Consider the following 27,754-nt stretch of genomic DNA (forward strand, 5'->3'; position numbering starts at 1 on the left):
TTAATTTCACTTATTTTTAATAGACTAGTTTAACTTCAATAGACTAAGTAAATTCGAAAAATTTTTCAGCTAGAAAGAAGTATTTGATCTTCCCTTAAATTAAATTGAAATTATTCAAAATTTTTGAAATTCTATTAAAAGTCACTTTAAACACAAACAATTAAACGTATGAGTGACCAATATTATTTTATATATACATCAATGTTATATTTCATGCTTTTCTAAAGCTGGACCAATTTTTAATTCAATTATAATTTTTCCTTTAATTTCAGTTTACAAAAACATCATCTAATACTACATTATCCAAACTACTAAATGAAACTGAGAAAATAAATTTTCAATAAAATAAAAAATGTTTTACGCCGTCATATTTTTCACCTTCTTAATTTCAATTTTTTTATTTTTTGGAATAAAGAAACCTAAAAACTTTCCGCCAGGACCCAAATGGTATCCCATTTTTGGTAGTGCTTTACAAATTTCACAACTTCGTTTAAAACATGGTATGTTATGTAAAGCAATTAAGGAATTAAATAACTTTCATGACGCAAATGGTGTTGTTGGTTTAAAAATAGGACAAGATAAGGTTGTAATTGTTTATACATGTGAAGCGATTAAAGAAATGATGACAAATGAAGAATTAGATGGTCGTCCTGATGGAATTTTTTATAAATCAAGAACATTTAATAGTCGTAAAGGCATATTGGTAGTTGATGAAGATTTTTGGTTAGAGCAACGACGTTTTATCGTTAGACATTTGAAAGATTTTGGATTTTCCAGACGCAATATGGCTGAAATGATACAAAATGAAGCGCAACACTTACTAGAGGATTTAAACTCAATGGTTAAACAACAAAATCTAAATAAAGATGTGAATGGCAACACAGCGATTTTATCATTTCAAGAATTTTTTCCTGTTTATGTATTAAACACATTATGGACTATGATTGCTGGAGTACGATATGATCGTAATCATAAAGAAATTATGGAATTATTAAAAATGTTTTATGAATTATTTAAAACTATTGATATGATTGGTACTTTATTTAGTCATTTTCCTTTTTTGCGATATATTGCACCTGATTTCTCTGGTTATTCAAATTTTGTAGAAAATCATAGAAGAGTCTATACATTCTTTAGAAAAGAAGTAGAAAACCATCGAAAAACTTTCAGTTTAAATGACGAACCAAGAGATTTAATAGACAAATATTTACAAGTTCTAGCATTACCGGATCATAAATCATCTTTTTCTGAGGAGCAATTGTTAGCAGTGTGTTTAGATATGTTTTTAGCTGGTTCAGAAACTACAAACAAAAGTCTGGGTTTTGCTTTTCTGCATATGGTTCGAGATCCGACCATACAAAAAAAAGCTCAAGATGAAATTGATTCTGTAATAGGACGAGAACGTTTACCTACGTGGGATGATAGAGTGAAGTATAAAATTAAATTTTTCTTTCAATAAATTTTAACATTTTAGTATACTGTACTTAATATTTAAATTTTATCAAACAGTTTACCATATTGCGATGCTATTGTACATGAAGCTATACGATTTTTTATGGGATATACATTTGGCGTACCTCATAGGGCCTTGGTGAACACACGCTTAAGTGGCTACAACATACCAAAGGTTTAAAATAAATTCAGCGCCAACTAAATCAACATATGTATACCTTATTTTTTTTAAATTTCATTTTAGAATACTATGGTAATTGCTTGTTTTCATGGAATGTTAATGGATGAAGATAATTTTCCAAATCCAACAAAATTTTGGCCAGATCGTTTTATCAAAAATAATAAGCTTGTTATCCCAGATACATTCGCGCCTTTTGGTTTGGGGAGACATCGATGTATGGGAGAAGTAATGGGAAAACAAAATTTGTTTTTATTCATAACAACATTATTGCAAAATTATAATTTTTTACCATTAGAAGGTAAACCATTACCAGATGATGAACCAGTTGATGGCGCAACGGCTTCGGTAAAGTCATATATAGCTATGGCGATCAAACGTTGACTGTAAAATTACTTCGATGTCATAATTGATGTCATAATTTTAAAATATTTAAATAGTTTTTGAAAAAAAAATTATATTATATTTAGTTTAAAACTTGATTTTCAAAATAACGCGCAATTTTTTATGACTAAATTTTTTTTTTAAAAATTTTATTTTTAAGTTTTGCCGCATTTAATTACAAAATTTTCTAAAAATAACGTTAAGTAGGTACTTACGCATATTACGTGTTGTTATAATAAGAATTAATCACCAATAAAATAATTAAAAACCATTAAAAGCGATAATTATTAAAATTTTGATTTTAAAACTGCAATCCGAAAAATTGTCATAAAGGAACATACATACATATATACATGTATGTACATATATTTATTCGTATAATATAGTTTATCTAACGATGTTAGCTTTTTCAGCTTTAAAATTTCAAACACTAAATTGCAATATGTCCTATAAAAAAATTTGAAAAAAATTAAAGAGTAAATATTTTATTAAATTGAATACTTACTTTACTCTTCTGACTTTTTGTTACTTTTAACTTCAGAAAAATTTTTATAACCCACAGAGAATTATCGATTATAAGGAACAAGACAATTTCAAAAATTTTAAAGTCTATTTGCCATATTTTATTACCAATTTTATATATTACCAATAAACAATAAACTCATTATAAAAATATTCAAAACGAAACTATTTGAATTGTGAATTGGGAAATAAAAGAATTTCCCTAAAATTGTAATGTTTTATTTATTCTTATGTTGAAGATTTATCAAAATTTAAAAAACCAAAGCGCCCTGAAATTTAAATCTAATGTCATTTATAGATGGTTTATCTATTGTGAATTAATAGATTGGATATCTATCGTGAATTCGTAAAGCTATTTACATTGTAATGTGAATTCACTTTTCCATCTTGTTAATAAATAACGTTTACAACTTAAAAGAAAAACGAAGACGAGGAGAAGATGATAAAGCAGCGATACAGTATTTACATAATATAATGAAATTACAATAAAAGCATTGGTATTAATCATGAAAAAAAATATTTCAAAAATTTTTTACGGAAGAATGTGATAATTTGGCAACATATATGGAAGAATCACATGTTTTCTTTCTCAATTAATAATAATGTCATAAAATCGGATTCACATTACATATTTTTAGCCGGGGTATTTTTTTTATTAAAGTTGAAAAAGTGAATTGATTTAAAACACAAATCTAAGTAAAGCATTCATTTAATGTAAAAACAAAAGGTTTAAAATGACATGTTAATTTGGAACCCATTCTTTACTTTATTCATCTAAAATTTGGATTTAAACGCTAATATGAGCGTCATATGGAGAAAAATTAGAGATCTTTTTCGTGAGAGCTTTCAATATTTTTCACATATTTTATTTACCTATTTTCAAATTACCATTATTACCAATACCTATTTTACATACGTTTGTTACACTGTCACTGTGGGATTAAAATTTCGAGCGAAAGTCACACTCTCAAAACATTGTTTTGCCAGAAGATCCTTAAAAACATTTTTTGACGTTTCTTAAAAGACAAAAGTAAAATTTCGTGGTACTTGACAATTCAAACTTCAACAATTCTATGACTTCTATTATATAGCTCAAAACAATGTCAACAATAATGACTCATAATTTTTGTGCTCTACTTTCGTCAATTGCAATTGTGTTGCCCAGTTGAAATTTTTTTGACATTTAGGAGAAAATGAAATAATAAAACTCAATTTCCTTCCTTCCTACACGATTTTGTACTAGAATATTTTGTGAGGACTCAATTTAAATCCAAAATTTACTTAATTAAAGTATTGTATCAAAATTTCTGATATGTAATTTGATCGTAAACATAACGCGAATAGATGTCACTCTTTACTATTTATTCTCTTAGTTTTATATATTTCTCAATAGAGTGCACTAGTTAATTCACGCTGTTAATGTCAAAAAATATTTTGACACTATATATTTTTCATTTTTATTATTTTCCTCAAAATGTCATACGCCATTTTTAATCGATAACGTAGTTCTGTAAATTTTGTTCTAGGAGCAAACAAGAAAAAATATTTTAGTAGTCAAAATTAACGAGATATAAAAAGAAATTTTAGCAAAACAATTTATTTTAGCTATTTTAATTTAAAATATAGTTAATTTTAGAGTGTTATAGTAGAAAATTAATTAAATATGGTGAGTAAAAGATATGGCAAAGAAAAAAAAAAAAGAATTTTTTTTTTTTTTTGATGTATTAGCCAAAAGGAAATTTTTCATCATTGACCTGTTTAGTGAATATATTATAGAGGTAGAGGAATAATATACAAGTGGTGTACCTTTACCTTATGGATGAAAAAATTTCTTGAAAAGGAAAAGTCGTCTAAAATGACATCGGCTAGTAAATATTTAACAAAAAAAAGAAAATTTGATAAGACGATTTTTTCTTTGACCTTGTTAAAATTTAATATAGAGTTATACCACAAGAAAAAAAAAAGAATTATGTTTAAAAAAGGAAAAATTAAATGGTTTAAATTTATGTACAAAATTTTTCTTAATGGTTTTTTTTTTTTGTTATATTATGAATTTGTTTTAATTTTCAGGGTAACGAGACTTCTTTACCCATGGAGATGTGCTCCAACTGTAAGTAAAACTTTCATATATTAATGTGTTTATGCGTATATAGATTTTTTCATTTGATATCTATCTAATGTGAAAAAAAAAAGAAAAAAAAAATTTATAAATTTTTTTTTATCTACAATTTCTATTGAATGCCATTAAAAAATATTGAATAAGAAATCACAAATTAAAAAAAAAATTTTGATTTATTTTTAAAAAGTGTGTTTTAAAACTTTATTTTTAATATTTTAGGTAAAAAATTAAATTAAAAAGAAAAGAAAAAAAAAATTTTTTCTGCTTTTCTCCTTTTTTTTTTGCTTCTTTTTGGCGCTATTATTAATATTTTGTGTTGTTTGTAGCGCGTTTAGTGACCAAAATCTAAATACCATAAGAAATAACAAAAAAAAAACAACAAATTCAATAACAGTATATTTTATTAAGAGTTATAACGTTAATATTTTTTAATTCAAGTATAAATAAAAAAAAGAAGATTTTGTTTATTAAATGAAAAAAGAAACTAAAAAATAATAACGATAAATAAACGGAAAATTTTTTACTTAATAAACAATTAAATTTTATAAATATTGAATGAATGTTTATATTAAATGCAATAAAGTTTTTTTTTCCTTAAAAAACGTGGCTAATTTTTAACGTACCCACATATAAATTTTCTTATTTTTCAAATATACTTAAGTAATTATGTATCTATGTACATATGTACATATGTATTTTGAAATATACAATAAAAGTAATGTGGAATTGATTAAATATCAACAAAGAGAAAAGAAAAGAAAAATAAATTTCCCACCTGTTACGATCAGTTTTTAATATGTAAAATACCTACAAAATCAAAAGAAGAAAAAAAAAATGAAAAACAAAATTATAAAGTTTTCAATACGTAGGTACCTTACTTACCCCCCTATTATAGTTTTCATTATTGTTATTTGTAAGTTTTTTTTTGTTTAGTCAAATGGGTTTTGTGGTTATTAAAATATATATGAACTAAAATTTTAATTCAATGAAATATTTTTAGAATTTGCATTTATGTCTCATATAGATATTTATATATGCATATAAAACATTAAGTATATTAAAATTCGTTCTAATTCAATTTATATTTGTATTTACTAAAAAAATACAGGTACAACTAAATAATATAGATAGATCCAAATATGAATTCAGTTAAATACCAACTTACCTACTTAACTTACTCCCAAAATTAAAGAATTTTTTAATTTCAATACTATTATGAATTTATTTTTACAAATTTTTTTGCTGATTACCTCTAAAATTTAAGACACATTAATATAATAAATATCTAATACTGTAAGATAATATAAAAGAGATATGGGTAGGCCACAATCTTGGCGATGATGAGAAACTAGATCCTTCACCCATATCTCTCTTCAATAATGTACAGTTTAATGTACAATCTACCTAATACATGGACAATGTACATATTAGAAAAAATGTACGCACTGCAATATCTATACCTACCTAAATATTTCAATATTTTTCTATATGTACATATGCTACATATAAACTCATTATTGAATTTTCATAAAATTTGATGAAGAAATTAAAAAAAAAAAACTCATACCACTAAATAATAAACAAAAATCTTTTCTAAAAAAAATTTTTTTTTGTATTTTCCAAAAAATTAAATACCTATGTAATAAATTCATATTAAATATAAAATATAATGTACATGTTGTATGTACGAGTATGTTTATATAATGTACCTACCTATGTATGTATGATTTTTTTTTAAACAAAAAAGGCTTTAAAAATAATAATAAAAAATAAGAAAAATTCATGTAAATGTTCTGTGTTTACAAAAAACAAAAAGTTGAGAGAAAAATAAGTAAAACTAAAATAAATAAATAAAACGAGTGGGGTAGAAAAAAAACTTTTCAAATAAAATTTCTTCTTATTTTTCTTTAATTTTTCTTTTTGTTCTGCTTATATTTTATTTTTTTTTTTACTTCTTTACATTATAGATACAAATTTGGTATTAAGATCGCCGCTAAATTACTTTATACTGATAAAAAAAAAACATGATGAAAATATTTATTTGTTGTGTTAATTAGCTGCTTACCATCTTTACGCACATATGTATGTAATGTATATAAGAATAAATTAAATTGTATTTTAAATTGTATTATTATTTCTTCATATAAATAATCCCTAAACGAATTAAAAGTTTCATATGTAAGGTACAAATGTCATACATAATGTGGGTAATTGCCCTTACATTCCAGCACACCTTTATAAGAATTTTTCTTGTTTTCCGTAATAAAACTGCTAATTAAACAAACCAAGTAAAAGAAATTGAAACAAATACATATATACATATATATACATACATAAGTATTTAAAACAGTTTATTTTAAAAAAATTGTTTTACAAAATTTGAAAATTTCTTTTTGTGTACAAAAGAATAAGGATATAGGCGGTAAGCTATACCTAGTTAGATAATTTTTCAATGAAAAAGTTCTTCAACGAGAAAAGAATTTCAAACTTTTAGAATATGAAATGATTAAAAAAAAAGGTATAAATAAAAACAATCTTTCAAGAAAAAATATTTTTTTTTCTGTTTTTACTTCTTGAGGCTATACAAACTATGAAAGTATTCAAACTCAATTAAAAAAAATAAATCAAACAAAGTTATATGCCTCGTTATCAGTTTCAAAGAATTAGTACAAGTATTACAAACTAATAGCACTTTAAAGGACATTAAGGCAAAAAAAAAAATAAAAAAAAATTAGACCTCGACTCTTCTTATTTTTTTTTTATTTATAAATAAATACAATTATTATTAATTGAAAAAGCAATCAATTTTATAATTGCTCTATAAAAATCTTTAAATTGTGATTTCAAGATATTTGAATTATTTTTTAACAAGATAATAAACAATTTATTCTCATTTAATAAACACTCGGTAATAATTCGTTTTTAATATATGTACAAGGGTAAAATCTGTTTGTTGTATTCAATAAGATACAACAAATAAGATGCATGGCATATAAGTATTTATAGAAATTAGAAAATATTTAGAGTTTCTGGAATTGTAATTTAACCCCTTGAGTGGAAATTACGCTCGTCAAGGTTTTTTTTTTGTACTAAATTCGAATTTGACGGGCATCGCCCACAATAAGTATATTTTAATTTTTAAAATCATCTGAATTTCTTTGAACTTGTAAAAATAAAAATATTATTATTGTTGCTTTTTTATATTCTAGCTAAATTGATCATAATATAGATAACGGTATAACATTAAATAAAACCAAAAATACTTTAATTTTATTTTATCATAATTCCATTCATAGAATTGCTCTAAATTTAATTGTGTCTGCACGCGTACTATTCTTCGAGATTTAATCGTAAGGCAAGGGGTTAAGTTTGTTTTCGAATAGTATATTATGATTTGTACAATAATCAACATTTACAAATATTTTCACCTGTTCATTTTTACGTTCATATATAGATTTTTTTAATAATCATTATTTCTAAACGCGCTCAAATTCGTAATTTATGTTAATGAATACAAATACGTTTTATCAACATATTGTACATATGTTTGTATGTTATTATTTGTTCTTTTGTTTTCGCTAATTAACTGACTCAAATTATCGCTTTTATCTTTTTTTTTTGTATATTTTTTATCATATCACAAAATTTTTTAATTAGAATTTGCATTTTTTTTTATTTGTTTGTCTTGAAAACAATCAAGAGAAAAAATTTTAACTTTTTAATTATTGTAATTTTTATTTGTAATCAAACCACTTTGTATTTTTCGACCATGTAAGCGCACACAAAATAATTCACTAACTTGGGATTATGAAATAAATTTTGATTAATAGAATAGATTTATTAATATGTATGTAGAACTAGAACTTAAATTGTCAAGAATGTTTTTTTTTTTGTGAATTGTTTGAAGGATGAAACTAATCGAAGAAATTTCATGTTTGAAACATGATGGATTATGTATTTTATCAGATAATTCAACACATAGTTTCTTTGCAGCTTTCCATGTTTTTTTCATTTGCTTCTTACCATTATACACTTTATAAACTCAATATAAGCACATATTATTAAATTCTAGTTCTAGTCAACTTCTTTGTGCATACCTACAAGTAAAATAACATTAATTAAAAAATTTTGTGTTCAAATTGTGACAAGTCAAATTTTTCATTTCGATTTTCTTGTTTTGTTAAACCCATTTACTCAAAATTATTTTCTAGTTTACATTTTTGTTTGATTAAAAATATTTTTAAATTTATTTAATTTTTTAAATTTCTTTTTTTGTTTTTTGTAAGGAACTTTTAAAAATATCTTATTAAAAATAATGTCTGTACTCTTTAAATTAAAGTATAAAGAAAAAAATGTTCAAATTATGAACGGTAAAGTATTTGAGATCCGATAAAATTTTCTTCGAATGTAATTGAATCGTTTCTTTTAAGTATGAATTGTATTATGAATTTCATAATACAATTCGATATTTACGAATTTTACGAGTAATGCAAATAAATGTCATAATTTTTGAAGTTTATTTCAAATAATCGTAGTAATGCAATAAATGTAAAATTAAAAATGTAAACATAAATATGTGATTATTCTAGTAAAATATAGATATTAAAGTTTGAAAAGTGGGGCTACCATTCCACATTAATATAACATTCACATGAAATTTATAATAGCTTAATCATTTTAAGAGCTTAATTCATATTAGGGCTGATAATATCTCATTATATGCAATTTATTATAAAAATTTCTTTAAATTACTCTCAAGTTCTAATATATTTATTGAAAAATTAAATAGAGTTTTAAAATGCATAATAACATTGTGGCAACATTGAATGTTTGCATCCAATATATTGCTGCAATAAATAACATACATAATAATATAATACATAATTATTCATTGTGAATTTCTATGTTTACAATTTTAAATATTTTCGCAATGATTGAAATGTTATATAAATTTCATTATAAATCGAATATCTAATTCAAAATGAATCAATTAATTGCTGTTCAAACGGATTACTTAAATACATTATATTTTGAGGATTCTCTATAATCTGATCACCTCTAAAATTTATCCTTGGGATATTGAGTTTAATTTATTATTTTCGAATTAATTAAATAATATTTTGTTGAATGTAGTTAATGATAAAATTCCTTAATGATACGTTAATAAAATTAATTTTTTTTTTTCATTACTAACCCGTAATGATAGTAAAAAATTCCCAAAAGACAGTTAAAAAAAATAAGTAAAGGAGAATTTTATGTGAGAAAAGACCATGTTATGTGAAAATGACTCAACTACAATGTAATTACATATACATATATACATATGTACATTTATATTCATTTTTTTCATTTAATTTAAAAGCTCACATCTTCAGAAGGTCGCTGTTTCTTAACGATCAATATATTTTAAAAATGTTTTATGAAAATTTTTTTGTTTTGAATAAAGAGTTTTGATAATTTTGTAATTAGAGAAAATTTTAGCTAAAAAAAATTTATTTTGTAATGGTGTATTTTCGTATTAATTTTGAAATTTTAATTTGCATATATTAAGGCGTTAAAAAGTTTAGGTACTTTAATACAAGATTTTTTTCTTAACCCTTTGCACTATAATTGTTTTTCTAATTTGTTCTCGACCAACTCTGATTTAATTTTTCGGGTTTTGATATCATATGTTAGGTATGAAGTAATTACTTGGAGAATGCACTCAATACTAACAATAATTGAATTGCGCATGCATGAATAACTGTTTTGTCACGCCAGAGGTGACTTCAGAGTTTTAGAGAAAAATATTTTTGTCACGCCAGAGGTGACTTCATAGTGCAAAGGGTTAATAATATGTTAATAGAATGTGTATGTGAAAATTTTGAACAAAATCATTGCGTATTTTAAATCTAATTCTAAGTCAATTTGTTTTGGATCAAATTTGAATATATAAAAAAATTTTAAGATTTTATTCCAAAGCTTTATTATTTTGTTTCCTGTTTAAATTGGAATAGGTTAAGTATTGATTTATAATAGTATTCCAAATAACACGATTACCACAAATTATAGAGCAAAACTTCTTTAAAATGTTCTCTCGTCACTTCATTAATTTTAACGACATTTGCTGGTACTCAAATTTATTTCTTATTTCTTGCTTTACTAAATATTCCTCTTGTATCTGAAAAATAATATTCATTTAAATAAAAAAAAAATATAATATTTCATATTTTTATAAAGATTTTCTACATACAAGTAGTACTTAAAATTCAAATGATTTTAACCTTAATTTAATTTTAATTATAAAAAAAAAATAATTTTCTTTTTACTCCTTGTTACCATTATTTTGATTTAAGACATTAATTCATTCTAAATGAAAAATCATAAAATAAAAATGGATACGTACTTTAACAAGGGTGGGCGTATGTACAAAGTAACCAATAAAGTTATAAAAGTTTTGTTTTAAAATGATTAAAATTTTTATTGTTCCTTGTGGGAAAAATTTTATATTCTAAAAATAGTTAATATTTAACTATATTAAAAACAATTGGCTAATGAATTTCTAATAAAATATAATAATATTTTGAGTAAATTACAGTAAGTATACTTGTATATTTTCAATTGGAATAGTAAATTATTATACCGAATTGTGTACATACCAATACCGAAGTTTGTATAAATAGCGAATTGTATATTTAAACCGTATTAAGTATAGCATTTGACAAATTAAAAGCATTTACCAAAATTAATGTAATAAAAATTTGATGAAAATTTGATTTTATGGGAATAATAATAAAGACAGAACACCACACAATTCTCAAATTAAACGAAATCCATGAACAATGTTTAATATAAAAACTCTGTCTTGAAGTCACAAAATATTTCTGGTAAATTTATTTTTCCAATCAAAATTATCTATTTTGGAACCTTTGATTCGTATCAAACAAGACACTTAATATGAAATAAATGTTTTCTACTAACAATTTATGATTTATTATTAAAAACAATTGAATGGTCCACCCTACATAATGAAAAATGAATTTTATTTTTTTAGTTTTAAAATATTTCCATATTTAATAATGATTGAATGAGTGCTATCAAAATTTTCCAATAATAATCTTAAGAATTTTTTGATTTTCTTTTTGTTTGCCGGAAAAAAAAAAAACATTTTTTTTTTTCTAATACTTTCATTTTTTATCAAAATTTTGATAAATTGATAATAAAAAAAAAAAAAATCAATAAGAAATTGGATGGTCCGCTTTAAGTTAAATGCATCATTAATAACATAAATTTTATTATGTATCCATACATACACACATACATACATATATAAATATGTGTATGTTTGTATTATATTGTTTTGCTTTCCAAACCCAAATATTATTTAAAACGAAATATTTTTGATTCTTTTTTGCTTTTAATTTATTGTTTCCTTCTTTTTTATTTGGCAATAAATTATACAAAGAAAACAAAAATTATAATAAAATATAATTTTTGTCCTTGCCTTGTGTGTGGTTTCCATTTTTTTTTCTTCGCTTATTTTTTTTATTTATTTAAAATTACAATAATATTTTATACATAATATAGAACAAATACCGTGTACATTTCACCTATAACCTATGGGTACATTTATGTATAATGAAATTTTGAAATTTTTTTATTCAAAATTTTTAAGTATTTAAATTGAAATCGAAATTTAATTACAAAGTTGTTGTTGTTGTTATCTTATTATTTTTCTTTTCTTTTTCTAATTTTCGATCAGTTTTGTCACTTTACATTAATTTGTAAATTTTTCTACTGTAATGAATTTTAATTGTAATGAATTTAATTTAACAAAATAATTTGAAATATTTAAAAAAAAAGAAAATACACAAAATTTATTGAGTAGGTGAAAATGTATCAAAATTTTTAGAATATCTTTAAATTTTTTTTTTCATAATATTGCTCTCTTCTTTCTCTCTCGACTCATGAGTATTGCTCTGTGTTGCCAATAAAAATAAATTTAATTAAATTTTTAGATATTTATAAGTGGAACTTGAAACAGTCAATATTATGTTTTAAAATATTTGTTTTTTTTTTTTCTAGTTATTAAAAGCTAATTTGTTGTCTTTTTGTTTTTGTTTAGTGGCAGGGTGCTTTTGTTTTGGTTTACATTCCGGTTAAAATTTTTTTTTGGAAACAAAGTTATTCGAAACTTTCTTGTAAATTGTAGATATTTTTATATTACAATTCAGATTTTTTTGATTTTTCACAAGTTATAGCATACTGAATACCAGTGTACCATAGCATAATCTTACCAGTGTATCAGCGTCATGGCGTTATTTGTAGTTTTAAACTAACATAAAAGCAATTTAAAAAGTAGTTATTCGATGCAGCAAAACTATTTGCGAATGTTGTAACGCTGCAAAATAATAAGTTATTATTAAGTAGTTTTTAGATTTACAAAGTTCATTCATACAATTTAGGAATACGATATATAATAACTACTTACAAAATGTCTTGATTTTGTAAAATAAATAGCTATTCTGGATCCATTAAATTTTTTTGTGCTTTAGTAGTTTGTTTTTTTTTTCCAAATTGTTGAACAGACTTTAATTTGTGCAATAGTAACATTTCAAATCACCTATGTTTATGACCAGAACATTAATTACAGCTATACTCTATTCTAAATTGGAAAATAAATTCAATCTTATTCAAAATCTCGAGTTTTTTTCGCTTTACTTGAATTAAGATAATTTTTTCTAATTAAATATTGAAATGAAAATATGCTAAATGTCGAAATTTTTAACGTTCAAATCGGTTTAAGCAAAAATAATCAAAAATAATAAGAATTTATAATTAATAAAGGATTTTCAAAGTGTTTTGGCAGAAAATTTAAATGAAAAAAAAATATTTATAACTTTTCTTATCGAAAAATTAATTTTATCGAACTTTTTCTAATAAATATACTTAACAAACCAACTTTTCGAAAATCTAATATTTTCTTAAAATATATGTAATTTTTTTTTGTAATTATTTAGATCTTAAACATAAAATAACACAAATTTTTCGATAGGCAAAAAGAATTAGTCAATAATGCTCGATAATTGATTATTTTTTTTTGTAAGTGGCGCTAATTGGCATAATTTTTTTTTTAACAACATAATATTTTCTCTTATCATGCTTTGTTTTTATTTTAATTTATTGTTTATTCTTTTATTGTTTAATCTAAAATACTAAATTTTCTATAAAACATATGTAAGTATGTTAATGGAATGTTTTCATTATAGAATTTGCTTAGATTATTATTAAAAATACAAAAGTTCACAAAACATTTATTATAAATTATTAAATGAAATTGTGTATGAACTTGAAGATGCAAAGTGCATAAACTTTGAATAATAATTAAATTTGCGTTTTTTTATAAGTGTTGTTTTTTTTTTGTTTGTTTTCTTTAGTTTTATATTCTAGTATTTCTGTTTTTTAAATATTTTTTTATCTCGTTCCGAATATTTCCGTTGAAATGTAAGATTATAATTGTTATCTTTAAATTTTGAAAACGTAGAAGAAATAAGCTTGTGTCCGATAACAGAAAGTTGAAATTTTCTCTAGTCTAATTATCTCAACTCTAATTTATTCAAATATGCAGAATAATTTATATAAAATTTAATTATGATATTGTTTACATTTTTTTTATAATTGAAAATGATTAAAGAGTTTGTTCAAATTATGACTAATTAATGTCACAGAAATATATGAAAGAAACCAACCATTGATTGCCAAAATTTGCTCCCAAAAAAATTTTATATTAAAAAAAAAATAATACAGAGCTATTGCATTAATTTTGTAATATTTTTTTTCTATGTTGTGATTCATTATTTGTTTTTTGAAACTTTATCAGTTAAATCAGTTCTCTTTCATTTTACAATTCTTTTCACAAAGAAAACAACTGAAAACTAAAAGCGTTTACACTTCTATTAAATTTAAAAACATTATAAAAAACGTCATTTTCACTCATGAAGAAAATATTGCTAGTCAGCTGTTTATTAAATTGCTATTCTTATTATCAAATTGCTATTTCCGTATACTAAATGAAAAAAATAAAAATTTTTTTCATTTTAGGAGAACAGATTTTAATATTTTCTTATCAACAATATTTAATATTGTTGACACTTTAATTATAATTTTTTTAACTCGTTATCATTTTATTCAAAATTTGAGTACATTCTTGTGTATGTGTGTTGTCTTTATAAAATTTTATTATAATTGCGTACTTCCTTATTTGTTTATCAGATTTTATGACGTTTAAAAAATTTAATGGGAGTGTTTTAACGCTTTCAGTTTTCAGCTATTTTTAATATATTTTTTTTTTGTTCATAATTATTTTTAAAATAAATTCTAAATAATTTTCTTTAAAAAAATTATTAATTAAAATTTTATTATTTTATATATTAAAAAATGATTTAAGAAACCATAATTTTAATAATTAAATTTTTGTTATACAAAAAATATATCTTATGTATGTATATTTTTTCTTTCGTCTTAATCCACTCAACAAAAAAAATTATACAAAAATAAATAACATGTGTAAAATACCATAATTTATTATGTATACATTTATTCCATGTATGACATAATAATATTATATATATATATTTAAATAAATATATGTACATAATATATAATAAGTATATTATGCGACATATTAAAGTACATACTTTATATCATATGCATATATCTAATTTATATTCATAAAATAATGCATATCTATATACAGAAGTGGCTTAGAAGCTCTCATTTATCTATGTAAAGATATTATGTACATAAATGGATATGTATATACAATTGTGTATACAGTTAAATATATTTAAGTATTCAAAAGATTTATTTGATAATAGATATGTAGAAAATTTTTACTTCCATTAAAATTCGCTTCAAGCTAAACAAAAAAAAAAGAAACATAAATTAAAAACAATAAAAAATAAGTAAAGAGTTTTATGCTCTATTTATATTAAATTAAATATTTGGGTATATGTGTAGATATGTATGTATGTTCGACTTACATATACATTGTACATGCATAAGAATTTGTACTTTTCAAAAAAAAAAAAAAAAAAAACAACAGCATTATTAATATTAAATTTAAGTATTTTTTTAATTTAAATGAGATTATGGATAATTTAATGTTACCTTTTATTTTATTTACAAAAATTAAGCAAAGATTTATATTTTCCAGATGTCAGAGTGATTTTTAGACCAGTTATGAAAATTCTGTACAAAAATTTATTAAAAATGTACAATGTACGCTACATTGTACTTTTGTTAACCTCAATGAAATAAAGGCAGTCACTTGAAAAAGTTTTTTAATTGTCACATTCCACCAAACCGCTAAAATAAGACAGATAAAATTTGAAATAATAATTTTGACTTTATTCTTTCATTGGGTAAAAAAAATGGGCGACCATGATATTTTTACAGAGCTTGGTAATAAAGCCGTTCGTTCCCTATAATTTCTAGAAAATTTAAAAAATTTAGAAAAATGGGAGTAAATGCAGATAACAACAATAAATTTTAATGAGTTTTTGCAAAGAAAAGTTTTTTTGTTTTTTAAAAGATAATGCCATTCATTTGGACCAGTTATTTCCAAATGAAACTTGAACTACTTTCGTACACGAAATATTTTGTACTTTTATTTTACTCCTATCAATTCAAATCATATTTTGATTCTAAATGATTAAATATTTTAATCTTTGTATAAATTTCAGATGCTTTTTAGCTTTTTTTCAAGAAAATTTTACCGGAACCATTAAACCACACATCGATACATACATACATATAGTTAAAGTTATCTGCCATTAAATTTCATATGCGTCTTTAAGTTAATTTTAAAAAGGATGCAAAACAGTAAGATGTATTTCATTTATTACCAATTTCTCGACATAATCTCATACATAACTACATACACATATTCGTATGTATATTGAATAACTGTAATACTCAGTAAACACAAAAACTTTCATTTTTCTTCAATTATTCATTGAATTTTATTGAATCTGTGTTAGAAAAAAAAAAGAGTTACATTACATTTTTTTAGATTTTTTCAAAAATTATACTTACCCTCTTTTGTTTACTATATAGAATTGATGTAGTTAAAAGATAAATTGCTTAAGTGCGTATTTTTTTTAAACAATCAGTTTTGAAATAAAGCAGCAGCAAATCGTTAAAATTTTATGTTTTGTTTTTTTTTTTTTTCTATTTGTAAGATAAATTGTCGTCTATTATTTTATGATTTCTTGGCAAAAAGTCAAAATAAAATGTTTTTGATTTACATATTCTAACAAAACAAAAACAAAATACGAATAGAATAAATGTATGTACAAATTTTTCGCATACTACTGAAATGTTATTGTAATAGGATATCTAAATAATAAGTATCTTTGTTTGTACTCATGTACATACATATTTAAGTATGTATGTACATTTCTTTTTAACTTAATCATCAGCTTTATTAGTCTCCATTTTCTTTTAGAAATGGCCTTTTTTTTTTAAATTAACGGGACTTGTTTTTTAAATAATAATAAAAAATAATACAAATTTAAGAAAAAATAAGATTTTAGAAAACTTTATTCTTTTAGCTGAACAAGACAATCTGAAAGCGTTTTTCCTCTGATTTAAAAAATCTTAAAACTTAATATATTTTTCTATTTTGAATAAAAACAGTTTTCACTTTTATAGGATGATTTTAAAGGGTTGGTAGTTAAATTTAAAGAAAATTAATATGTATAATAAAAAGGGTTGACCCTGTAAATTGAGTGATACCACTACGGAAGCTTTACAGGCTATCCCTATTTAATAAGGTTCTATTGCCAATCGCAATGTAATAAGATTCTTGTTGTAATATTTTTAAGTTGTTTGTGAAAATTTGGTTATCCTCATAACACATTTGACAGACATAATTGAATTGACTCAAAATTCGAATGAGCACTGGTCAAAAACCCCTATATATATAATTATATGTGTATATATGTATATATATATATATATATATATAATTATATGTGTATACCCCAAACGTTTATTTCTTAAGAGTTACAAACGGACTGGTAAATTTAAAATACCTTTCGAACATTCGTTCGAAAAGAAAACAAGAATTGGAACAAAGTAAACAAATTAACAGCAACAAAAATTCTTTTTAAATTATACTACACCAATTTTATCTTAACGAAGGATTTACGATATTAGTTTTCGTTTAAAGTATGTGACTATCTTACGAAATTATCCGATAGCACGATATCAAAAAACCAAACACCACCAAACTTTCAAAAATCGTTTTTTTTTATTTAAAGTTAAGGACGACTGCTATTGTAATTAAAGCAATTCAAGTAACGAGTTAGGGTGACCGTCATACAACCTTTTCTTAATTTTGAAAATTTTAAAAATTAATTTGTATAGTCAGACTATCATAGTATAGGGCTAGAGGACAATTTTCCTCAAAAGACAATTAAAGTTGAAATATAGACTTGTATGAATTTAATGTTAATGTGTATAACAAGTATGCCCTAGTAATTGTAGTGCACCTACAAATAACCTTTAATAATTTAATCCTACTTAAAAACCATTTCAAACATATTGAAGGAAATTATCTTTTGATAGAAAAACAAAATGAAATCCTTCTACTAAAAAGGATATATTTATATGGTATTAAAAATTACATTTGCAACAAAGAAAAACAAATAAAAAAGTGACAAAATGAATAAAAATGCTATTTTCAATTTAGCTTTTTTTTTTTTTGTTATTAAGCAATAGAAAAAATTCTAATTCATACAATCTGAAACCTCCGGCACTAATAAAACAAAAGAATGCAACAAGTTCTTAATTGTACAAAGTAAATGGAAAAAATGAAAGAAAGGTGAATTAATTTTGAAAAATCATTATAAATTTTTGCAAAGTTACATACATACATACAACTATAAGTGTATTCTATGTGAAATAAAAGTTTTATTATACTGTCATAGTTCGTTAATAGGAAAATGTTAACATATTCTGTTATGTAATTTTCTTAGCAAGTAAGAAAATTAAAGTTCAATGAAAGAAAATTTTAGGTTAACAATAAATTTAAAATAATTTGGCTGATCATAATATAAATTTTGATATAATTTCAAAATAATTGAAAAGGTTTCTATAGATCTTAACCCAATAAACAAACATTAAAAAATAGGAATTTAGATGAAGAAAGTATTACCTATTATATTTTGTATAAAACTCGATTTTGTTTTAAAAAAATTATGTTTTATACAAATGAAATTTTAAATAATCTACGTCTATGTATATGAATAAGAAATTAAGTAATAAAACAAAATCAAAATATTAAACCTCATTATCTCTTAATTTTCAAAATCTATCGTTTAACACCTTCCCTATCTAAAGCTTTAAATTTTTAATTTAAAAAATTTTTTATAATTTAATATATTTTTATATAAAATGTAATTATTAATAATTATTAATAAAATTTACAGTTGATGCCGATGAAATTCGTCGTCTCGGCAAACGTTTTCGTAAATTGGATTTGGATAATTCGGGTGCATTAAGTGTAGATGAATTTATGTCATTACCAGAATTACAACAAAATCCATTGGTACAGCGTGTTATCGATATATTTGATGCCGATGGAAATGGTGAAGTAGATTTTAAAGAGTTTATTCAAGGTGTATCACAATTTAGTGTTAAAGGTGATAAACTATCAAAATTACGGTTCGCATTTCGTATCTATGATATGGATAATGATGGTTACATATCAAATGGTGAACTGTTTCAGGTAAATTATAAAAAATTAAATATTTTTAATGTAAACATTTTTGTTATTTTTAATTTTATATTTACATATATATGTATATTGTTTATATGTATATACATTCTTAGAAAGTCAAATGCTTTTACTTTTATTTTAATATTATAAACTTAAAAATACAAAAATTTATTTATATGTAAAAATCTTATAGTAATTTATTCAAAAATATTTGTTTTGAATTTTCTTGTTTTATTTTGTTTGTTTTTCGCCTTACTCATTCCAAAAGAAATTATTATAAATTAAGAATAAAATTTAGAAAAAAAAAATTTGAAAATTAAAACAAATCACACAATTCAGGGGATAATAATAACAAAGAATGTGTACATTGAATGAGACGGAAATAATTTTTGTCTCGTTTTATACAAAAAAGAATTTTCAATTTTCGCTAGATAGAAAAAAATTAAACAAAATTTATTTTATGTTCTTTTCTTACTTTCTTGTCAATTTGCCAAAATTAAAAGAAAATATTAACACGTTCAATTTTGATATTTGAGCATTACTTATACAAGCATTCAAATATATTATGTTTGTTGTACTAAAAAACACAGGAAAGTCTTTTTATAGTACCGCCAAAAAAAAAAAAAAAAACTGAAAATTAACATAAGAATTTTACGTGTCATTAATATTTTTTATTACATAGTATAATTACTTTTTTGTGAATATGTAATGCCGATCGTTCTGTCATTTGCGGTATGATTCAAGATTAAAACGATTCGTCGTTCTAAAATCAATAATTCTCTATTTAATTTCTCAAACGAATATTTTATTTTTTGAAAAAAAAAATTGTTATTGCATTGATTTTTATTATTTAAATTTTAAATTTACTAAAACGCAATTTTATATTTTATTGTTTAATGCAATTTCCATGTTATTTAATGATTAAATTGTTATTATTTAATAAAAATTATTTCAGCTAGATTTTATTCAAAAGAAAATAATTTTTACAGTAGAGTACAGTTATTTTAGGTACCTAACAAGCAAATAATATAATTTAATATATAAAACAGGTTTATTGTTATATTTTATTAACGTTTTTTCTCTGTTTTTTTTTTTTTTGTCTTTTAAATTTTTTTCCACATTGTACGAAAAAGAATTATTAATTTCACTTTAAAGTATCTATAAATAAGTAAGAAATTTAATGCAAAAAAAATAACTGTTCGAACACAAGTCTACTCTAATGATATCTAATCATTTGACCATTATGATTTACTGTGTTGCCTCATTATTTTCTTATAAGCTTTTGCTGAATGTTCCATACTACTTACTAAGAGTTCACTGTAAATTATATTTTTGTATTATATTAACATATAATATTTTGTATACATAGGCCTATAAATATAAATATTTTTGTTTATTTTTTTTTTTCTTTTTTTGAAATTATATTCACATGACACTTTCATATTTAACATTATTAATTATAAAAATTATAGACATATACATACGTAACCTATACTCTATACGTATGTATGTATGTAAATAAAATTAAAATAAAATTTACAGCTTAAAAAATAAGATGTGTTAAATAATAATAATTAGAAAAAATATAAATTGATTCTATTATAGTAGGTATAAAATATTTTTGTTTTAATTTCTTTGGATCATAAGGAAATGAATGTTTGAAAAAAAACAAGAATTATTACTTTTGCTATGCATTTGTCAAAAAAAAAATGGTGTGATTCATAAATTTCTTTAAATTGTTGTTACTTTTGACGTTCACTTATACAATTATTGATATACAATATTTTCATCGGTTATAACAACTATAGTCGCACAATTTTTAATGAGAATCCAAGATTATTGTTTGACACATTGACAATATTTAATTGATTTTGACAACGTTTATTATTATTTGAAATGTCATATATGGTAATATGTTCAGTGTTCTATTTTTGTAATTAAACTCAAAATTTCTCAATGTTTAAAACAAAATAAAAATATATACATATATATGGACATTATATTTATGTATTTTATTTAATTACATAAAACATGACCAAATTAAATTAAATTTTTCTTAAATTTTTTAATTAATTTTTTTAGGCCTTTTTTTTATTACGTTGAATTTAAAAAAAAAATAATAATAGATTCGTTAATAGTTTTAATGCAAAGACTAAATATTTTATATATCGTATTTAATTTTCTTATATATTCAAATAATTACTAGTTAAGAGTCAACAATTATTACTGAAATTACCAATTTTAGATTTTTGTCATTAAATTTATTGAAAGAAAATCGGAAAGAAATCGTATTTAAAAAAAAAATCAATATCTATAGTTAAATAATTTATTTAAAAAGATTTAATTTTTATTGATTATATACAGTGATGGAATTCATCTAATTCTAACAAGTTTTTTCTTCACTGTTTCTCAAAAATACTCTAGTTTAAAAAATTTTTTAACTCTTCTTGTTATTTTGACCCCTTAATATAACAAAATGGCAAGATTAGAATTGAAAATAAGAAGCATTTAAAAAAGGTAACACAAAAAATTATTCGTATTAGAATTAGATATATGAAAACAAATTCTAATGTAATCAAATCAGCTAGCATCATACTAGCAATAGACATAAATTCATTTTTTATTTTTTTCAAATAATATCTTTATAACAGTTTCATAGCTATTATGTATAACAGTTTATTACTTCACTGCGTCACCAATATTTTATTCTACATACAAATTTTATTCGAACATGGAACCGATTTTTAAATCATTTAAACCCCAACATTGTGTATGCATATTTGTATAATACTATTTACTAGTACAATTTGTTAGATTAAATTGTGTTCATTGAAGCGATATTTTCTTTTTAATTTAATTTATTTGTAAGAATTTTTATAAAAGATATGCGAAGATTTATAGAAAAAGCGTTTTTATAAAACCTTAATGTTCAATAAACAAAAAATATCGATATTTACTAAAAAAAGAATGGTAAATTTTTAAAGTTAAGCTGTTTTTAAGCATTTTGCTTTAAGTAAGTAAACAAATTTTAAAAAAAAAAAAATAATGTTTTTTTTTCCAAATTTTGGCTATATTAGACTAATCCATCAAGTTTGCTTGTAGTTATTTTATGCATATGACTACAAATAAACTTATTACATAATATGTATTTTAAAATTTGCGTTTTCTTTACATTTTAATTAAGTTTAAATTTGGCAAATTTCATTTTAATCAAATTAAATTTAATAAATTAACATAGTATTTTTATTTTGTTAATTAAATTTTTTTAAAAATTCTTCTAACAAATATTTATGTGAGTACACATGGACATAGAATTCTATATGTTCATTCACCAATCTATTCTAGTCACATCTTTATAATTCCGTTTATATATTCATATACATATATATGTTATATATATACGTATGTATTAAAAATCTTTAAAAATTTAGTTGTTAATGAATAACTCTTCTAACTTATATTTATTTTTATCACGCTCATACTATGTAATCATAAAAAAAAAACAACGATGGATATACATACATACATGTACATATTTAAAGACTGGTATTTTAAAAATTTTCCAAAAGCGTACAAATTATCAAATTTCGTTTTATATAAATTTTTCAATATATTATGTTATATTTAAATATGTATGTATATATATGTAATTTAATTAATCCATCATGAGATCATTATTGTCATATATGCCGCATATACATATTACATACATATTGTATATTTTAAAGCAAATATTTTACCAATTGCTAAATATTACTCAATACTTAATACATTATATACATATATATAATTGCCATAGTTTGATATTAGTACATATTGCATTATATGAATTTCATATATATGTATAACATATTACATAATACCAAAAAAAAAAAAAATAATTATTTTGTCATTTTAGATATTTTATTTAATTATTTTATTTAGCATGTCTTGTCATGTGTGTGTATACAGGATGACATAGGGTTTCCAGTATCGTAGATTTTTCATTAGTCATAGATTTTTTTAAAAAGTTTGTCCATTAATATACATAACTGCAACGGCTCCATTAAACAAATTTAGAAAATTAAAAAAAAAACTTTACTGGAAATTTTGTAGAACCTTTTTCAAGCTGTGGAACTCCGAATTCGATTTTAAAAAAGCTTTCCTGAAAAATTTATAGAGCTCATTCAAAACCCTTTCGGCAATATATGTCGTATGACTATATTTAATAATTTTTTCACTCACAGAACTTTTTTTTTTTTGGATACGCTCGATTTTAAAAAAATATACGATTCGATTGTTTGCCACATATGAAAAAAAAAATCATTCCTGAATAAAATTTGAATATAAACCCAACTGTTCAACTCTGATCAAAAAGAGCTTGTTCTATTTAACATCAACCTTATCAATCGTATTCCTGAACGACATTCATAACCAGCGGCAAAAAAAGGGAAAACAAGAAACAATAGGTTTAAATTTCACCAAAATATTTTATAACTAATTTGGTAAGATCTTAAAAATTCAAAAGAAGAAGCATTTTTTTTCCTTAATTGTATTGTAGAAGATGTTTTTTTGAAGAAGGTAAATGAAATAAATCCCCAGAACATGAAAACAATTTTTTACTTAATAATGCTTTTCATTTTGTTAGACTCTATTTGCTAGTTTTTTTGTATTAATTTTTTTAATGAACTATGTACTAAGAAATTAGTTTTTTTATACTAAAACAATGTAATTAACAAAATATCGAAATCCGGTAACTAAAAAATAACTGCGGTAACTCTATAATTGAACTATAATGAACCCTTTATTATATATATTGCCATACATACACGAATTATAATAATCTTAGAGGTTTTTTATTGCTTATATAATTAACGCTAATGTCTTAATTTTTTGTATTCTTAAATTTTTGTTTAAATTTTGATTTGTTTTTAATTTTACCAATTTATAATTTTGCTAATCGTTTTTTAGCAGATTCTTTTGATTCTATTTTTGTTTTTTTAATCAAAATTTTCTAAAATTAATTTTTTTCTTTAATTTTATTTTTAATTTTTTTTTAATTTTATGTGCCTTTATTACATTCATAACTATTATTACATATTATTTATTGATTTGAAATATGCCAGAAGCAATAAAATGAAAATGAAATAAAAGAAATTATTATTTCAAATTTAATTATAACTTTTATTTTTATTTTAATACTTTTACCCCCGATACATCAGTCGACCTTGTCAATTATACCACTTGTAGAATATATTGAATTTTCACAAGGAAAAATTTTCATTTTTCTTTTGTAATTCTGTTTTTTTTTTTTTTGTGTTTGCCAAAGCTGCCGGTAGTAGAAGGTGTCAGTTTTCTCATATATATTTATACATACGTATATGCTAATAACATGTACATATATATATGCATACATGCATAATGTAAAAGAAAAATTTTATGTGTGTAAAATCAAATTCTTCTTGTTTTAAATTTTTTTTTTATACCTATTTTAAGTTTTTCTCTCTCAGGTTAATATAAAAGACTTAAATAGTTTTTCAAACATTTTGTATTTTCGTTTTATTTTCTTTCTTATTGTTTTATTTTATTTCTCATAATGAAAATCTTACATTTTAATCTAAAGTTCATTGATTTTATATTTATTGCTTTTACTTTTATTTGCCCTCCTCTAAAATGCATATAAAATAAAGATATAGATACGTAGACTGCACACATATTATCCATCCAATCTATAAATATTAATTTGTCTGTCTGAATTACAATTAATTATAATTAAAAATTATTTTGTTGACCATTCACAATATTTTTAAACACATGTACAAAATATGTCAATAACACAAGGTGTAATCGATGATTTCAAACGCCGGTCTACAACAATTTGATTGGAAAAATTTTAATTAAATTTAAAAGCAAAAAACCATTTATGCTCAAAAAGTCACTTTTGCATATCAACTTTCGTATACAACTTTTGCATACAGTCGATTGATAACTGTTTAGCAACAACTTATTTTTGATTTGAATATTTTCGACTAGAACTAAATTTCACTAAATAAAATTAGTAATCCCTTTCCAAATTTTCCATTTTTCACAAAAACAAAATCAGTAGTGGAAATATTTTTATTACAAAAAAGCCAAAAAATTTTAACAATAGGCTCGTCAATTCACATTATTATAATATATGATATATAAAACATATATACACAAACAAAAAACAGTACAACTATTTTAAAACAACAATTAAATTAACGCTTTTAACAACTATCTTAAATACACCATAATTTTCAAAATTTACTTTGAATCAGGTTATCAGTGAACAAAATTTTCAAAATAAATATTATTATATTTATTAACTACATATATATTTATGTATATATACGAATTTTGCCTATATTAATGAAAATATTTATTACATAATAAATATATTTACTTTTTTTTTATTTTTCAGGTGCTTAAAATGATGGTAGGTAATAATCTTAAAGATACACAACTTCAACAAATTGTAGATAAAACAATTTGTTTTGCCGATAAAGATGGAGATGGTAAAATTTCCTTTGATGAATTTTGTTCGGTTGTCGGTAATACAGATATTCACAAGAAAATGGTTGTTGATGTTTAAGTTTCAATTATATATATATGTATGTATATATATAATTAATAAATTAATTAAAATATTTTATATTTTTTTAAATTTTTAAACAATTTTTTCATTTTATATTTCATAAAAAATAAAGTAACAAAAAAAAAGAGAATATTATTATTTTTCTTTCTTCTTTCTTTATCTTTTAATAATATATTTTTCGTTATTTTTTTTTATGAATCAATTTTATTAAAAAAAAAAAACCTTTTATGACTACTTAAAAAATATTAAATTATATATACCTATTAATATATTAAAATAAAATATCTTTTTTATTATTATTATAATTATATTAAAAAAAATAATTATAAATTAAAAAAATTCACAAAAAATGTGAAATATATAAAAAGAAAAATTAAAAAAAAAATAAATAAATAAATTTATAAATGAAAAAAAAAAACTAAAACAAAAAAAGAAAAAACTCTATATATTTTCTTTTCCTTTTTATACTATCTAAAAACAAATAAATAAATTATATATTAAAAAAAACACAAAAAAAAGATATAAAAAAAGCAAAGCAAAAAATAAATTGAAAAAAAAATTGTATCTATCTACCTTAAATTTAAATTTAAAATTAATATTAAAGAGAATTAAATGAATAAAAATAATGATATTTAATTTTAAGACAAAAACAAAAATTTATTTAAAATAAAAAAAAACAAAACATAATTATAAATTATTATAAAAGTAATAATAATAAATATTAATAAACAATGAAAGCAAAACAATTGTTATCATCATACATCTCTGTTTCTCTTTTGATATAAAAATAATATTAGCAGATCAAATAAGTAAAAAAAAACAAAACGTGCATAAATTTTACATTAACATTCAAAATAAAATAAATACCATTTGCATTAGATAAAATAATTGAAAAGAAAAAAAAAATAAGTTAAAAATAAATTATAAATTACAAAAAAAAAACAAAATTATTGAAATATAAAAATACACAAATAAAACAAAAAAAAAAAACAGATTATGTAAAATTAATTTAATTAAAAGCGGAAATAATTTTAAAAAAAAAATTCAAAACAAAAAAAAATATGTAAATTTTAATATTAAAAAATAAATAAAGAAAATATTTTATAGCCTTAAAAATTCTAAATAAATAAATTTCTCAAAAATACAAAAATATCTTTAAATAAACATTTAAAAAAAAAACAAAATTTAAATTCATAATATTGAAAAACCAAAAAAAAAAAATTTAAAAATTATTTCGAAATCTATATAAGAGAAGCAAATTAAAAAATTCGTGCTTATTTAAAAGCTTCTTATATTCTTTTATTAATTCTATCATATTTCTTTATATATTTTTGTGATTGCAAATGAAATTTACCGAAAGAAGAATTCCTTTATTTAAGAAATTATTCGTTAATAAAATTTTTACTTAAATTAAAGACGATTTAATAACTTCATTTACAAATATTAATTCGTTTTTTTGAATATTTAATATTTTTAAATTCTTAAATTAATATTTTTATGTTTACATGCTATATCCTGCAGGATATAAAAATGTCCTTTAAAATTTTATTTATATTTAATTTTAATTATTTCATTAAATTATACACTATTATATAATTATATAATAGTACATTAATTTGAATAAAATTTACAATTTATTTAAAATTTTATCATTTAAAACATAAACTATAAAGTTTTTAATATTTTATTCCTATTTCTTAAATACAATTTTGTAATGTAAAATTAAATCGTCATGGT

The 27,754-nt window shown here is 21.7% G+C and overlaps 2 protein-coding genes across 2 annotated transcripts; both read left to right on the forward strand.

The window, feature by feature from the left end:
* Positions 1-352: 352 nt before the first annotated feature.
* Positions 353-2,014, forward strand: LOC129610897 (probable cytochrome P450 303a1). Its single transcript, XM_055523682.1, has 3 exons — positions 353-1,431; positions 1,510-1,627; positions 1,697-2,014. The coding sequence occupies exons 1-3, from the start codon at positions 353-355 to the stop codon at positions 2,012-2,014; spliced, it is 1,515 nt and encodes a 504-aa protein (XP_055379657.1).
* Positions 2,015-4,037: 2,023 nt separating this feature from the next.
* Positions 4,038-27,181, forward strand: LOC129610889 (calcineurin subunit B type 1). The gene is made up of 4 exons (XM_055523668.1): positions 4,038-4,202; positions 4,607-4,646; positions 19,130-19,428; positions 25,844-27,181. The coding sequence occupies exons 1-4, from the start codon at positions 4,200-4,202 to the stop codon at positions 26,012-26,014; spliced, it is 513 nt and encodes a 170-aa protein (XP_055379643.1). The 5' UTR covers positions 4,038-4,199; the 3' UTR covers positions 26,015-27,181.
* The last annotated feature ends 573 nt before the right edge of the window (positions 27,182-27,754 follow it).

The sequence above is a fragment of the Condylostylus longicornis genome, unplaced genomic scaffold (assembly GCF_029603195.1).
Source record: "Condylostylus longicornis isolate FDR11 unplaced genomic scaffold, ASM2960319v2 ptg000048l, whole genome shotgun sequence".
Classification (NCBI taxonomy): domain Eukaryota; kingdom Metazoa; phylum Arthropoda; class Insecta; order Diptera; family Dolichopodidae; genus Condylostylus; species Condylostylus longicornis.